At 38.0% G+C, this 17,197-nt stretch overlaps 1 protein-coding gene across 1 annotated transcript in view; it reads left to right on the forward strand.

The window, feature by feature from the left end:
* The window catches only part of LOC114520778 (small subunit processome component 20 homolog), a 121,104-nt gene that overhangs the window by 2,106 nt on the left and 101,801 nt on the right, over positions 1-17,197 (forward strand). The window contains exons 3-9 of the mRNA XM_028541111.1: positions 1,527-1,754; positions 2,080-2,588; positions 2,922-3,122; positions 3,563-3,776; positions 4,050-4,362; positions 4,747-4,972; positions 5,522-6,265. Coding sequence (XP_028396912.1) covers positions 1,527-1,754; positions 2,080-2,588; positions 2,922-3,122; positions 3,563-3,776; positions 4,050-4,362; positions 4,747-4,972; positions 5,522-6,265 — 2,435 coding nt within the window. The remainder of the gene's footprint in view (positions 1-1,526; positions 1,755-2,079; positions 2,589-2,921; positions 3,123-3,562; positions 3,777-4,049; positions 4,363-4,746; positions 4,973-5,521; positions 6,266-17,197) is intronic.

A 17,197-nucleotide genomic window follows, 5' to 3' on the forward strand; every position in this document is an offset into this window, starting at 1 on the left:
AAACTATAAACAGTCATATAGTTTCCCCAAAACTTGCAAAATTGTCAAAGTAGAAATTTTTCAGATATCAGGCCTACATGATCTATATGATTGACTATTGGCTAGCTTAGGACACATACTAAAATGTGATTGGCTGACAAAATAAAACGATGGCTGATCAGTAAATTCACTAAAATTATCTGTGAGGTCATTCCGTGGGTTTTCCGTGCGTCTGTTCTCTTATAGATCATGGCTCTCCACCAATGAAATTACTTGAATTCTTAATGTTATATAAAAAAATGGTCACCTAATTTAAGCGGGCTATTGTGCAGATATTACTTGATTGGATTTTTGTGGTGGTAAGATTTTGTAACAAATGGAGATTAAATGATTTGATATGGGTTTGTTGAAATACTTTGGTGAAAATTTCCACTTCTGCTTTAATCTGAACAAGAGAAAAAGCAATTAATCACACAAATGTCAAGCCTGGCTTTTGTTAAACGATAGTTAGAACGATTAACTAGGCATGAGTGTTGAATTTCAATAGTCTTTTTATTTCCGTCATGATTTTCATGAGCGATTTCCGTCATGATTTTTGAGCGAAGTCATATTTGCTTATTTCTTCCCCATATGGACTATGCCTATGGTACAAAAAAGATGTCATTCGACAGCAAAAAGGCTGATCTATCATAATATCAAAAACTTACACTTGTTTATAAAGCAGTTTACGCACAACAGCGTACTGAAATTAGTTTACCATTTTTTTACACACCCTCTACAGAAGTTCTGTAGCACTTTGTGTGTCCCCACAAAGCCTCGTAACACGAACCACACTTTTTGCGCAGTCAGTAATTATACGATGTAATGTAATGTAAAAACAGCAATAAAAAGGAACTATGCGAAGTGGCGAACACTGCATGTTGTCCATGTACTGCAAAACAAATACCACAAACCAGTTATCCGCGTTTATATCATGAAAGTTTGCATCTACCATTTTTATTCAAAGTCAGTGACAGTGTTCAAAAGAGACAACTAAAATTTAACAAGCCTACTCAATTTCAAATATGTTTTCTATGCCTATGGTTGATTTTGAGCGACCGGAGCTGGCGCATTGTTCTGTATTAACTGCCCTAAAAGTATTTTTTCGTCTCACCTATATCCCAGCTCTCCTGTGGTGTTTCCTCGGAATTTTAGTGTTCCCTTTTCCTGACGTTCGTTACGGCCAATATTTCACTTTGGTAATCGGCACAAAAAAATCAAATTCACAACTGATGCATGCAGGGAACGGGCGGAACTGAATATCGTTTTAGTTTCGGTCCTGAATGCGGTTTTATACTAATAATATTTTAAATGCGTCTTGTACTGACAAGAATTTGATAAATATGGCGATGCTAAGCCTAAGGACAACGTAATGGAGTTTTAAAGATGCTTTTACGATCCTGAACCCACTTAGCCTTAGGCACTACGCACTTAACTTGTCTTAATAGAGAACTCTTGATTCTTCATTATGAACAACATAGGTTAATCCTTTGAATTTATTATTCTAGATTTTTCAAGTATTTGTATGTATGTTTGATGAAATGGCCAAGTACACGAATAGTGAGCACAGCCAAGTGATATGGGATTGTTTAGTTACTGCTATTGATACCTTGCTCGAAGCGAATGACCTGAATTATGTTGAATCTGAAAAGTTAAAGTATTTGGTTCAATTGACTGAATTTTGGGCAGAATACAAACAAGGATATTTGATATCTGATGCATCGCAGTTACAAAAGGTTTGAACTTTGTCAATGTTAACAATATTTTAACAACATAACAATACATTTTAAAGTACTGTATTTAAAAACACAATGCTTTAAAATACATCATTGCAATATAAACCAATCTCGTGATAATTGTCACTTACGTTTCGACATAAGGCGGGAATTTTATTTCATTTTACGCAAGAAATCGATTAAAACTAAACTCTCTCTTTTTAAATTGATTGCAGTCTGACTGCACGGTATAAAGATCCGAAATCAGGAACATTTCATGGGCTCGTTCTCTACTCCATGTTTATACCTTTTTTTTCTTATCCAGTTTTCACCTTCTCTCTTGCAGTGTGTCGTCAGCCTAATAAAGTCCAACACAACATCGTCGTCTTCAATCTCCGCCATTTTGAAACTTGCCTCGTCACTTTTACTGAACAGCGAAAAAGTCGAGACCAGGGAAGAAACTGAACTCCTGAGTTTAGTTTTTGCGTCTAATCACTTCTCCGTTGCCAACATATGTGTGTTTTGCCGAAGCCTTAGTCAATGGCCGAAATTTGATGAATTTGTTCGACCAAAACTTATTGATTACTTCGAGGAACTGATGCTCTCTGGATCATTAGACCAACAACAACGAAACGAAATTCTTCTCATGTTCTCGGAAATGGTTTTGAAAGGCATGTCGTTTGAAGAAGGCTATTCTGACAGTGTTTGTGAGGAAGAAATAACTACAATATTTTTTTCCAAGATGGCGGCCAAGAAAAGCACAAATTGGTGGAAAGGTTTGCTAAAGTTCGAATGTGAGGTGTCTGCTGAATGTGAAACAATATGGGCGTGTCTTGTGGTTCTACCATTTATACGGTAATCTATGATCAACAATTTTATGTTTTCTGTTGATAACTTACATATAACACAGACAGTGGACCTTATGTATTAACTATGACGTAACAAGCCGTGACGCCTGCAAGGAATTCTGGTCTTAATAATCACAGTTATAAAGTTTAAATTTCCCGCCGTGACTACTAAGGCTAGAATTCCCTGCAAGCATCACGGCGTGTTACGTCATTATGCATAATATATATTGGACCTTACTCTGTCATTTATGGTGCTAGTACCATGGTGCTAGTATCATGCGGTAATCTGTCTGTGAAACCTGAATGCTTTATAATGAAGTTTCGTTTCTGCCCTTTTTAGACCTCTCTCGATTAATACAATACTATGTTCTCTGCAAAAACTGTTTAACCGTCTAAGCGAGGTAGTGCAATGCACAAGTGACAAAACCAAAGTCTTGTTTTTGCTCTCTCGCTGTGTGGCATGTATTGCCCTCTCGTGCAAGTTTCATGGTGTCCCTTTGGAGGAAACACTATCATACAACTTTGTCTTGGATACTCTAAGGTAAACATGCCACGGCATTGCACCCTAGATACACATTGTCAACACGGTATTTTAATTCGAAATTTTGGTTTATGGAACAGCAACTAATTATGCAGGTGCAACATCTAATTATATGCAGCTGTGCATTCACATTTGTGAAATACAGGGTGTCTCCAAAAAAAAACATGGAAATCAAAACTATTGAAACCACCTATTGTTAAAATTTGAATGACTTGTTCACGAATTTTTGCCTGTGAGGATTAACTATATGCGAAGTGCAATGCTAAGTACAAAAATTTGCATGGGACACCCTTTATGTGGGCAAATGAAAAGAGAATGTCTAGCAAATATTTCTACAAATAAAATCTTGTTAAAAGTTAACCCATGTAATTTTCATTCCATCATCTTTATATGTCCAAGTCTTTTAGGAGATGTAACAACGAAAAAATAATCTTATTTAGGAATTATTCGAGTGATGTTCACGTACTTCAAGGGTTCCATGTTTATCTCTCCGTTATCAAAGAACAAATGTCACAGTTGATCTTGGACGCTAAGAAGTTCGTTGAAGTGTACGGTTGTGTTGAGAAGAATCTTGCGTCACACGCACGGCTGGTCCGACTATTGACGTTGAAAATTCTTACAACGTTTGAGCCGTTGGACATGGACACTAGCATGGTTCGTATGAATTGTAGAAATAAATGATATTTTATGGATTTAACCATAATTATAAAGCCTAAATTAACTAAGCTCAAATGATGCAGTTTGTATAGGGACGAGGCCCAGTTATAGTGAGACATATCCATTATATCCATATCCAAGTTATAGTATTTTACGACAAACAGGATTCTTCTTTAATTATCATAAACTTTTATTGAAAGAGGCTTCTTAGTGTCAAGGGAAATTTCAGTATAAGTAATATTTGGTTTGAAAATTTACCTATAATTTTAGGATACAGAAAGTCACGGAGTAAAATGCGACGTTTTCGGTGATTGCCTCGAAGCCGAACTTGTGCCGCTTACCTTTCACGAATACCGTCGAAAATTGATCTTTCTACAAAAGCTGGTTTACTCGAACACGCGCCAAGCGCCCGACGTAATCAGAGAAGGACCATTACGATATTTAATTGCTATGCTGTACTTGAACCTCAGCACCATGTGGGAACCCATTATGACCCTCATTTCCACCTATGCTGTTGAAGAGAACAAAATGACGTTTTGGAAAGTGTTTCATGACTATCTTGCCCGAGACCCAACAGATTCAGGTAATCAACACGCAGCTTTCACGTGGTAACGGCGGGGGAGGGGGGCGGTGCAGTAAGGGGGTGTGACAAAATCGCCAAATCGCTTTGTTGTCGGTCAGAGAACCACCGCATTTAATTCGAGCGAATTTAATGATTATGCAACAAGTACTGGCTTACAAGTACTGAATATTATCAAGTCACTCCCAAAATCGGCTATTTAGGAGGCCTGGCTTAGAATTTGAAAAATGTGAAGATCAGAGAGTTGAACATTTTCATTATAAAAGTTAGTCAATATCATGAATACCGTATGACTCATTCGCTGCACCCCTGCCTGTCAATCTATAGATTTAAATTGTTTAAATTGATTTTCGCACAAATCATTGTCCTGTGTATTACTTTTTTTAGAGGAAAACGTTATTATGCCTGTTTCAAACCAGGATGTCCCAGCATCACAAACGACGCTGAGCGTGTTTTTTCAAAGAAAGCTGACAATGTGCATCGGGGCGAGAGAAGACAACAGAGTTGACCGTCACAACTTCAGATTGTTACTGTGGAAGTGTATGGCAAAGTTTCCTCAGATAGTGGAAGCACGCTCGCGTCAAGTAGTGCCGCTGTTCCTGGAGTTTGTTAGGTATGGTTATAGCAATTCACCCGCCTATACTACGTTAACACTATAATAACTTGTACAATATATTTATACAACTAATAGATTGGTAAATGCTCTTCCTTCGTCTGCATTACATAAATTAAATGTTGACGGTTTTTCCGGAAACATACGATCTTAGCGATCAAATCGCAGAGGTGTACGTTTGATTCCTGCCGGAGGACTGAATTAGCATCTTCTAAAATTGTATGTTGCCGTCTTCATTCTCCGGAATTCTTGTACAATAACAGACCGTTGTCTTAGACACACCAATTTTTTTAAAAATTTGGAACGTGCTTCCTTTTTACGGATGTCTCGTCCTTTTTGTCACTTTTTTAGTCGTTTTTCTGCTTGTTTAGTCGTCTGAGCTTTCCAAAATAGCTAGGATTTTTCAGGGCCACTTTTGAATCTTCACCAGCTTCTTTTGAGCTTTTGTTCAATTTTCTATAATAGTTTTTATAATACCGTTATGTTAGGAAGTTCTCTCTTATTCTTTAATAAATTGCACTATTTTATTTTGCAATATTTCTTGTGTAGGAAGGAGTGTTCTGTCATTGATGAAGCAGGGAGAGTTTCCTACCAGGATTTGACGAGAGGCAAAGATACACCCAACGATGTTGACCATGAAATAACTGGCATCGAAAGTGACCTAGCGGAAACCGACAATGATACGAACGATGTCGAGGATGAAACGAAAAATACCGAGCATGAAACGGACACTGCCGAACATGACTCTGGAGATATCGGACATCAGCTAAATGACAGCAATCCAACAGATACCGACGATGATCCAAGCAAAGCCGACCAGAATACCAAAGTGCAATCCAGTGATTCTAATAATTTCGAGATTGCGAGGGAAATTAATAATGGCCCCTGTATTAATACAACGGACGTTGACTATAGCAGAAGTGTAGGTAAAGCCGGAAATAAGAAAAGTTCCCAAGATAAATTCAGGACAGCCCGTCCTGTTCGAATGAAAACATTAAGCGCCTGTCTAACTCTCTTTGGTTTATTCAAAAATCCAAGCAAACTTTACCAAGAGCCAGCCATGAAACAAATATATCTTACGTTGTTAACTTTAAAAGATGGAGAAATTCAGAAGCTCGCTATAGCCTGTTTGATGGCATACAAGTTGAACTATTTAATGCCTTATAAGGAAAGCTTGGATCGATTGATGGAAGACAAGACTTTCAGGGACGAACTGATGAGTTTCAGTTCTGATGAAGAGTTGAATGTGGTTATCGCGGAGCACAGGGCGGAGTTTATTCATATCCTAATCAGGTTAGTAGATATAAAACCTATTACCAGATCACGGTAGCCTTTATACAGCGTGTTCAGACAATAGAAATCGCATCTTCATATAGCTTTCTAACAGAGAAAGAGTGTTATTTAAATTTGACTTATCCACCGTTTAAGCTAAACGGGCTTGATACAACCGGCCCCAGATCTTTTATACCGCATATAAGGATTAAATTATTCAATATATACGTCGTAAATTTTTTTAGTCACCTTGTAGAAGAGAGTAGGGCATTCACATTTTTAGGTCCGCGGATAATTCAGTAATCGGCTGACCAGAGTTATGATCGACCTGTAGACAAGCCATTTTAACATGTTTATTAACAAAAACGTTCGGTCGACTGAAACTGTAATGGGGGTTATATATACTGCCTTTTTACAGCGTTCATAGGCCACCCCCTTTCAAAAATTGCCTATTTGGGGAGGAGGTTATGGTGGGGAGGTTGTGCGTGTGAAGTGTTTTTTGTCATCGTTTACCAAAACACCTACAAATGGCGGATTTTTGCAAGAATAAGATAAAATGACATTTAAATACAGCAAATTGCAAAAATATATCACCGACAAATAGATGTTGGTCTCTGCACTTTGTACTGTCGTGCACCTTTCGACAATTAACTAGAACCGTATATTGTCCCGGACGCGGGAGAATTTAAATTAGAGCTAAAATGTGAAAAATTAAACTCATCATCAGTCATCTTGGGTCAAATTTAGAAAATATATAAGATGTCACTGGTTCACTTCAAAACAACATACGAATTTATATGTGAAAACATATACGGGTTTTACACTGTGGGGATCACTGGATATTTATGTTTTGTTTTGTTTTGAATTTTGAAAGATTTCTCACACAAATCTTTTAAAAGTGGATTTTCCTCTACTTCGTTCATCTGACTAGATTATTGCTACATCACCTTCCACTACAGTAAATGAGGTGTTCTTCGTTTTCTGATTATAGCGTTCTCTTAAGCCACGAAGATACATTGTCCACCTTCGCTACATGACGTTTTCGCACTTTAATAGATACTTTTCGCACGTTTTCGCAAATATACTTCTTCAACATGGTATAGTTCAAGCTCTGGTTGCAAACGTTGATCCGACGAATAGCATAGAGTTAGGTGACAGTGGTAGGCAAAGCTACATCGTCCTCGACATAACTGAGAGGCCTACTATTTAGTGAAACCTCGACATCAAGTAAAACTTCCTGGAGCTCATTCCATTTGAGACAACCTTTCCCAATCGTTTTGTTCAAAGCTCTTTTCACCAGTCCAATTAATCTTCCAAACTGGGAGCGGCTTAGATTGAATTGCCAACGGATTTTATTTGGTGCAAGGAAATCGCCGAGTTTCTCGTCTTTCTGCGTTGTTTTCAGTCATTTAGCTGCGGCCTCCGACGTTTTAGCATTATCGGAATAAACTTTGTCCGGACTTACTCTCTCTAGTTTCCAACGAAGGTAACAGCTCGAGGTGGACTGTTCGCGAAAGGCCACATGCATACAGCAGTATATATGACTTTGTTTCTTTCTTCGTTCTTTTCTGATACTTGATAGGCCCTGCAAAGTCCACGCCTACGACTTGGAAAGGCCGGTTACATTCTGTTGGATGTAAAGGAAGGAGCCCGGGCGGTGGTTGTGCCACAGCATCGAACATCGACCGCCGGCATCCGAAGCAACGCTTTTTGACTTTCCGGGTTGGTTGTCGCAGTCGAGGAACCCGATACAACTCTTTCACCCGTGCCATTGTCGATCCAACTCCGCCGTGCAGTGTACGTCGGTGCCGGTGCGCATCTTCGACTAACTTCGAGGTGAATGAGTGGGAATCGGGCGGCATTCTAACACGTTTTCCAGATTCTCTTGAAGATTAAATCGCATCTAGCTTGGGTTCTTTTGACCCAGAACAGGCGTTGCTGTTCGATTTCATCTGTTAATAAGGGCCCTTTCACTCGCTGATCCCCACGCGCACACGCGTATAATGTCTTACTCATGTCCAACTTCGTCAAAAGGTTATCAAAGTTGTCATTCATGACTTCGACAGCGGCAGCGAAGATTTTTCGAACGACCTTAGTTTCCGCATAACTTTCGTTGGTTCCTGTGGCCACGATATCTGGGGCCACTGGTCCTTTTCGGCGAGCCAATTCGTTCCATTCCGCCAAAGCCTATCATCTTTAACTTCTCCCCTTCGGCTACCCAGGTCCGCCGGATTCTCTTGTGTAGGGATGTGACGTGACGCCAATGGATCTGTGGATAGGATTGAATCTTGTGGACTCGATTGGCGACAAACTGCTTATGCTCACCTGCTCCCCTTATCCAGCGAAGTGCGACCGTACTATCTATATAAGCTACCCAGCCATGTATGCTCGACACTGGAAATCCTTATACAAAGCTGCTTCTACGTTGCTGGCAAGGTTGGTGGCCATGTGTGCCGAGACGAGCTCAAGACGAAGTATCGTCAAACCCTGCTTCGCCAACCTCGACTTCGCTGCAACTAGTCCCTGAATCACCCCAGACGGTTGTCTGACGAGTGCGTAAACGGTACTTGACGCGCCCTTCATGCTCGTCGATGTTTGACCAACGCGTGTTCTGTCGTCACTTTATCTGGAAGTAATCGGTCAATTGTAAAACAATTTTGTAAATAACTATTACTGGAGTACTTCAACCCGACAACCCATTCTACCACAAATTCGTGTTAGTGTGTTTTACTCAGTAGTCAGAAAGCAATTGCAACATTAATTAATGTCACAATAATGCAAAGGGCGTACATTAAATAGTAAATACGTAGTTGGTTATTAGAGCAAAGTTCACACATAAATAAGTGATTATAAAATAACCCATTATGCTTTGCACGTTCAGTACGTATAATTTTGCAGGGTCAACCTTTCTTGATTAATATTTCGCTTAGTCGTGTCCCACAATTGTGGAAATCAGTCAATGTTACACCATTATTTTAAAAAGGATGACGAATTATGACAAACTATCGTCCGGTTTTTTTTATTTTGCGTGCCAAGTAAAATTTTGGAATCAAGCTTTGCCTTAACAATTACAACCCATATTGTACAAAATCATCTAAGTAATCGACGACACTGGGCTTACAAAAAAAGGACATTCCACTGAACTGTTGTTAATCAAGATGAACGAAGATTGGAGAAGAGCACTGGATGAAAATAAAGTTGTAGGTATTGCTTTCGTTGATTTCAAGAAAGCATTTGATTCTATATCTCATTCGATACTATTGAAAAAATTACAAAGTTTTGGCATCTCAGGGGATTTGTGGTGTTGGATTGACAATTAGATTGTTGGATTGACAAGAAGTAACAATTGTAAATGGATGCCAATCAAAGCCAATGCCACTAAAATATGGAATGCCTCAGTGGTCAGTGCTAGGCCCTATTCTGTTTTCATTATTTTTTAATGATCTGCCAAATATCTGGAAAACGATGACGGGCAAATATTCATGTATGCTGATGACTTCATGCACCATTTATGTAATTGGGACAACCCATGATTTAGTTTGTGCAGCACTAAATAAAGTCCTATTTAAGCTATATAAGTATGCTGCAATAAACACCTAACACCTCATCCTGGAAAAACTGAATATATGATACTCAGTCGAACTAATTTTATGGGGCCGTTACCAGTGATCAGATTGGGAAATAATTGTATTTAGCAAGTCGAAAAATCAAAAAGTTTGGGTCTTCAAATAAACAACAAATTAAAGTGGAAAGCTTATGTTAACGAAGTAACAAGGTCGTTCGCCCAGAAAGTGAACCTTTAAAATCTCTATATTTTTTACCTGAGGCCAGGGCAAATTTTTACTTTGAAGTACTATTGCCTTCAGTTGCATATGGTCTTACAATATGGGGTTCATGTTGGGCCGTACTTTTTGGAGAATTAGAGCGAATACACGTAAGAGCCGCCAGACTTATTTATTATTTGAGCTGGCAGACGCCAACAGTGGAAATTTTTACTCACGTAAATCGACATCGCTTAAAGATATGTACTTAAACAGGTTGTTAATACTAGCATCTAATTGCTATAACGGCCGCCTACCAAGAGTAAAAGTAATAATTTAAAAAAATCCATCTTCTATCAAGCCGCTGTGTTGCAACTCATTGGACAATAATACAAGAGCTATAGATAACTTGAATAATTTCAAACGTGAAATACGGAAACATAATAGGATGAATAGACTTAGGATAAATTAGGATAATGTAAATGCACGACCACATCAGCTACGCTGTAAACTTATCGTGTTAAAATAAATGCGTTACTACTACTACGAAAGTGTATAGTTAATTCTATTTAATTTTTAAAAATGTGTATAGAACTACAGATATTCGAGGACACCATCCCACGCATATTATCTGCTGTTTTAATTTATTTTATGTTAGATATCTTTATTGAAACACGCTGTTGTGGTATTTCCGGCCTATTGAATGTCGATTATGTGAAATACAATTGAAAAACTTACTGGTGGGAAATCAATTAACCAATACCTTTTTATTTATATCAACTACGTATTCAAACCCAACCATATACGCAAATAAGCCAAGGTATAAACAGAAACGAACGTTAAAGTGAGTCATAACATTGAATGTACTAAATTATGATACCAATTTCCAAGTCCAGATAATTTATTTCGGCTTTTTATTTAAGCAATAAATCTATAATCTTTATATAAGCGTGCACGCAAAATGCTTCGCCTTCATACTATAATAGAAACATACAAAACTTAAGCACGCCTTATGTTTTCACTTTTTTAAAAATTGTTTTTAATGAAAGCATGTATACTGTAATTGCTGTCGTATTCGGCCTTAGTGCCGATGTGACGATGTAGGAAAGTTTTTCAGAGTGTTACGTAACTGCACGAAACACGATTAACAGCATCAGACACTTAACGGAAGACTTCACATACTGTAAGATGGCTTCTATGTGTCATTCAACTATACTTTGTAGACTGAAATGGGTGAATTCATATACAAACCCGTATTTGGTAATGTTTCACATCTGAATTTCTAAGGTGCGCAGGCGACCCGCTGTCTAATGAGCGTATAAAGCAGATTGCCTGTTGATGCCAAAATGTCTGGTTTCCAACATGATGGAGAAGTTTTTAAAATAAATTTCAGTGCTATGTATAGCTGAAAATAATGGCTGTTTTCATGCGTGCAATGGAAAGAGTATTTTGGAATGGAACATTCCATCTTTCAACTCGTGAAATATATTCTTACTATCGCATTCATATAATTAGTTCAGGATTCTATATAACATACGCTGGAATAAGAGGCAAGAGGGTCTAAAAAAGTTCACAGCCAGAATCACTATTCGAAAGAAATGGCAATCAATTCATTTAATTCAAATCTTATGCTTCGTGGGATACTTTTGGGAAATAGCTGTCATTCCTGCACGCTAATAATGTTTTCATCTGGTGACAACCTTTTTTGCATTACAATAAACAGATTAATTTAGGAATCTTCGATTAGTTCGATATCAGGATGTATATATATGGTGATAAAACTTATATTTAGTAAAGTTTCATGTTTGAATATAATGAAGTATGCTGACACCCGCTGTTTTATGAGCTGTATTTTAAGCAGAATGCGTGGTGATGGCAGAATGCCTTGTTGCTTTCCAACATGATCGAGGTAATCAAAGTAATATTGGAAAGTTTCATCGTTTTAAGACAAATCACTTCTTCCTTCAGGCGATTTATAAGCAAACCTTTGGAAGAAAGTAAGCATTTGAACATTGTCCTTGATGATTTACAAGTAGGAGTCTCTTACCTAAGACGTTCTCTTCAGAATCCTTTAGACGAGAATCAACGAAGGTCGAACTTGAAAGACACTGATTCTCCGGTCAGTGCTGCCATTGTTCTTGTAAACTCGTTGGACTCATCAAAAATCCAATCTATTGATGACTACAATTCCGCTAGAAGCTATTTCCGTCGTGCACGTAAGAAGGCCACCAGTGTTTTCTGCGACCCGAGTTTACCCATTGAACTTCGGATCCAGGCTGCTCAAATTCGAAATGTGGCAAGAATCTTAGGTTCGCCACAAGGCTGCCAATCCCAAGAGGTTAATGTTTGTCTTGGGTATCTTCAACAACTGTACAAAGTGAAAGATGTTCAAGAAATATTTTCTGTTCTGACCGTAGGAGGACTGAAATCATGGTGTAATCGTGCTAAGATCCTAAAAAATGCCTCAGCCGTTCATGTGACGAACCAAATTTCGTTCGATATTGCGAGAAAATTTATGAAAGAGCAACCGAGCATTTTAGAATGGTACAAAATTTCATTTGGCGAAAGAAATTATCATCCAATGTTTGGATACGAACGTGTTGTGAAAGATTCGGGTGTGAAAGTTGTGCCATCAAGTGTTTCCGTAACATTTGATGAAAATGTTACCCTTGGATGCTCTGTCGTAAACAGCAAAGGAGAAATTATTGCAAATATATTGGGAAACAATTCATTCGAAATATTTGAACGTTCAAAGGAAAATCGCAAACTTTGCGATTCTCCAATGAAAGAGGAAGCAAGAGAGTGCAAGGTTCGTGCCGTGGATGTCGATAAAGAAGACAACATTCACATCATAACTGCATCTAAAAATTGCAATGACGAAGTTATTTCAAAGTGGTCATTTCAGTTGCTTATCTTTGACGCGAATGGAAACAAAAAACTCGAGTGCTCTTTACCTTTTCGTCAGAAATGTTTCACGTCAGCAGTGTCCATGGCAATAAGTAAAGGCGGTAAGATAGCTATCTTAGATCGGGTGAATAATATGGTGTACATTGGATCTACTAACACGAATGCCTATAAAGTTGAGAAAGGTTTTCATGTGCCAGAAGTACCTCTTCGTTTACATTTTTTGTCCAGGAGCATACGTTTCTCATATTTTGATGGAATAAAGATAATTGTTTTAGGCTGGCATACCGTCTATATCTACAGTGAGAACGGAGACTTGGAACAAGATTTTAAGTTACCGGAGGAATACGGAGCAGGTGTATCCCTTGAAATAAATCACGTCACCCAGCGTATTCTAATTGGAACATGGAGTCCTCTGCAATTCCCACGATACAATTTGCTACAATTTTCAAAAATTGGAGAACTTTTAGACAATTTTATGGTTGGGACCTTTGATAAGTATCAACACCCTGCCCTAACGTCTCATTTGAACGGTTCAGTTGTTTTATCTGGTGAGAAACAAGGAGCTTATCTTCAACTACAAAAAAATGCTCAAGATGGCGATGACAGTATGCAATGTTAGTAGCTAAAGCTCAAAATGTCACGTAGAACCATAAAGCACAGCCTACATAGGGGTCATATTCTTGATAGCGCGCAATTGTAGAAATTGTGTAATAATAAATATAAATGAAACGAAATACTTTGGGCAGAGTATCAATGTAGTCAACCATGCCCTTTAGTTTTTAGCCCATGTTTTTCGCCGTTTATAACATGCATGGAAATATGATGATATCAAAATTAAACTATGGTGATAAATATATAATTGCATATTTGCGCCTCTATGGATTTCGTGAAAAACCATTGACGCGTCCTCACTTCATTATATACTACATGTATGACCCACGTTTGGTCACTAATACAAAATGTATTTCATTACTTTAAGATTTTGTTCTTTGGTCCTAAGTTTCCATTACAGCTATTAGCTAGTCTAGCTAGTATGTATAGATGTTCATAGACATGAACCTACGCAGATTACCCGCTGATTTAAATATGTCTATTGAAGAATTCTGTTTTGGTATTTTTTGCATGCAGACCATTTAAAGAAACATAAATATAGGTGAGAAATCAATTAACCCATTTAAAAACATAGTGTACATTCCTTTTCGCTATGCTATTATATTCCAGGCTCTTAATCTGCTATCATTACAAAAATTTTTATTGGCGCGTTATAGAAAAATATCTGGGAACTGCAATTTGATTTATGTTAGAGATATTAAAGTAATTCCTTCAATTCTAGTTGTATGCATGTGGTAGTAACCCCAATAACATCATTAGTTTCAAAACAATACAGAACATTTTTTATTTAACCCATGCAGTAATACAATATAAAAGCTGTATCTGTACGTCTTTAATTATTATAAAATGGCTGATTGTCTCTGCGGACTCCAATATACCATTTCAGCTTGTATGCTTGAAATAAGTCAAATGGTCTGAAATTCTTAAGTTTTATTGGCTATTCCATTAGTCACAACATCCGAAATGCGTGCAAGCTGAGAAGGTCTATTGTCAATGTTATTAACTTGCGATAACGTAATTAAATTTTGGCTGCATTTTAGAAATACCAACCTACGCAAACAAGCCAGGGTTATAACCTTTTAAAATATGATTTGCATACTAGGAAAACAGACGGGATAAATTTTAGTGTTCACTCGCACTGCTCAGAAATGTGGTAATTCAGCATGGTCGAGCCAGCTACAGCTACAGTACGCAGTGTTTTGAGACATGTATTCGGACTTTTGGGAAAAGAAACTCGTGGAAGGATTGCCAATCAATGCAAAGGTGGCAAAGTTGGCGGCGACGAAGAATCTCGTCGCTTTATCGTGGGAGAACTTGACAACGTTCTAGGTAATTTTAATGGTATTGGAAGAAAAGATCTACTGAGCAGCGTTTGCTTTCTGCAAGATGGGGTTAACGAACTGTACCAGTTTCTACATCTATCTCATTCAGGATCAATTGACCGTGTGACGGAAGTAAAAGCTGTGTCCTCAAGTGACGCTGGTTTTTATTCTTCTGACAACCATGCTATTGCTCTGGAAAACGCCGTTCAACTACCTAGATCGAGTGAGTATTTCAGGTTGTCAACCAGAAATTTTATGCTCGCAAGGGAAATGGCCACTAAAGCATTCAACAACGAGGCGTTATCGTTTGAAGATCGCATTCAGGCGTATCAAGTGCGAATGATAGCGAAAATTTTAGAAGATCCCAAAAATCCAAACGTTGGCGTTGGTGATTGCCTGCGGCATTTTAACCAGCTTTTTTTCCCTCACCCTGGACTACTGAAAACAAGTTTTCATCACAAAAACCGTGTAAACATTGTCACGGCCGTTGAGGCGATGAAGCCAGATTTATTCGACCTTGCCATGAAGTTTACGAAACTGGCACCGAATGTTTATGTCCGGAAACCTATTTCGCATGACGAAAGTCTATATAATCCTGAGCTTTGGGACGACATTCAAGAAAAGAGCGAGGTAGGAAAATGTCTGGGACCGTTATTTTATCCACAGAAAGAAGTTGCGAGAGGATGGAAAGTTTGCGCGATGGATGTTGACGAATACGATAACACCTACGTTATTACGGCGTCTAGAAAGCATGAAGGTGAAAAGTTTAAATTTGGCTTTTTCATATTTAACTCGAGCGGGAACCAAAAACTTGAATGCAGTTTACCTTTTTTTAAAAACCATTTTACCCCGGCAGTATCTATGGCAATATGTAAACTCGGAAAAATTGCTTTCCTAGATCGTGTAAATAAAAAAATGATAATTGGTTACCCATCTAAGTACTCGAATGCGTATGAAGTTGAAAAAAAGTTTGATATTGATGTACCTTTATCCATGCAAAATGATCCAAAAATTGATTCGTCTAAAAATATACGATTCTTTTATTCGAATGATGAAATAAAGATAGTCGTGTTGGACCGTCATACCGTATATATATACGATATAAACGGAGAGTTGGAAGAAAGAATTGGTATACCCGAAAAACATGGAACAGGTGTATTCCTTGAAATTGATCACGACAGACGGAGATTCCTGATTGAGGCATGGAGACCGGTAAAATCTCTATATGACAATTTGGTACAATTTTTAGAAAGTGGAAATCCACCTGACATCTTTAAGTATGAACACCTTTTTCAAACTTCTCACCGTCCAGTCTTGTTAGTTGGAGAACAAGGAGCAGATTATCTTCGACCACTGACACTGTGACTTCGCACGATATATATAAATACAACGCTGGAAAAAGAGAGTCGATTAGAGTTCGTGTACCTTTAGTCGGTCAAGGGAGTTGATGAGAGTTGCAAAGCAGCTAGCGGGCTGCATTTTGCAGTAGAGGCTCAGAAAAATAGTACAAAATTAAATACAAATTAAATAGTACAAAATGGTCCTTGGTACGAGCGCGGTAACATCTGGTCAACTCTCGCTTCTCGACTTTCATCTCGTTTGACCGGGGCTTAACTATAGAGTTAAAGCAATATATACCTTTGAATTCCTTACTTATTGCACGAACGCTCCTTTGCAAAACATAATTTTAATATTTCGCATGCATGCAGTACTGTGGAAATGTACAGGAGACTTATAATAAAAATCACTTATATTAAACATGTATATGGCGTGCACAAATGTCGTAAATGATTGTCCAATTCATGCAATGATATCCTGATGTTCATTGTAATAATCGTCGGCTCTACGTGTACGGTTTCACATTCACTTTCACGTTGGAATTGAATATAAAAATAGCCGGGTATCTGACAGCTACGCGACCAAAATGTCGATTTATGCTGCGCCATGCATGCATATTGTCGCAGATGAGGTTAGCAAAACACTTTTCTGCACATCTGACTCGAACAGCAACATACTTGCATGCCAGATTTAACGCGCCTCGCACATTTAATCGCGTGGGAGTGTTCTCATCTTTGCAGCTATCATGCACAAATTGCTATGCCGTTTCGACTAGAATATTCCGGAGAAAAACAGCGATAATGTCAAAAAAAGTAGCAAGAATAGCTGTGGTTTTTGTTATTGTCAAACTCATTAGTTTCATGCACGTATGTAACTGCAATGCCATGTTAAAGCCTGCTTGAATTATGTAATCTAAACAGTGTTATCAAAAATTTTATAATTATTGTGTTTTGAACAGTATGTTTGATAATTTCAATATTTGCATGACTAATTTAAATTCCAATATCTTTTGA

The sequence above is a fragment of the Dendronephthya gigantea genome, unplaced genomic scaffold (genome assembly GCF_004324835.1).
Source record: "Dendronephthya gigantea isolate DGI-Jeju-01 unplaced genomic scaffold, DenGig_1.0 000018F, whole genome shotgun sequence".
In the NCBI taxonomy this organism is placed as follows: Eukaryota; Metazoa; Cnidaria; class Anthozoa; order Malacalcyonacea; family Nephtheidae; genus Dendronephthya; species Dendronephthya gigantea.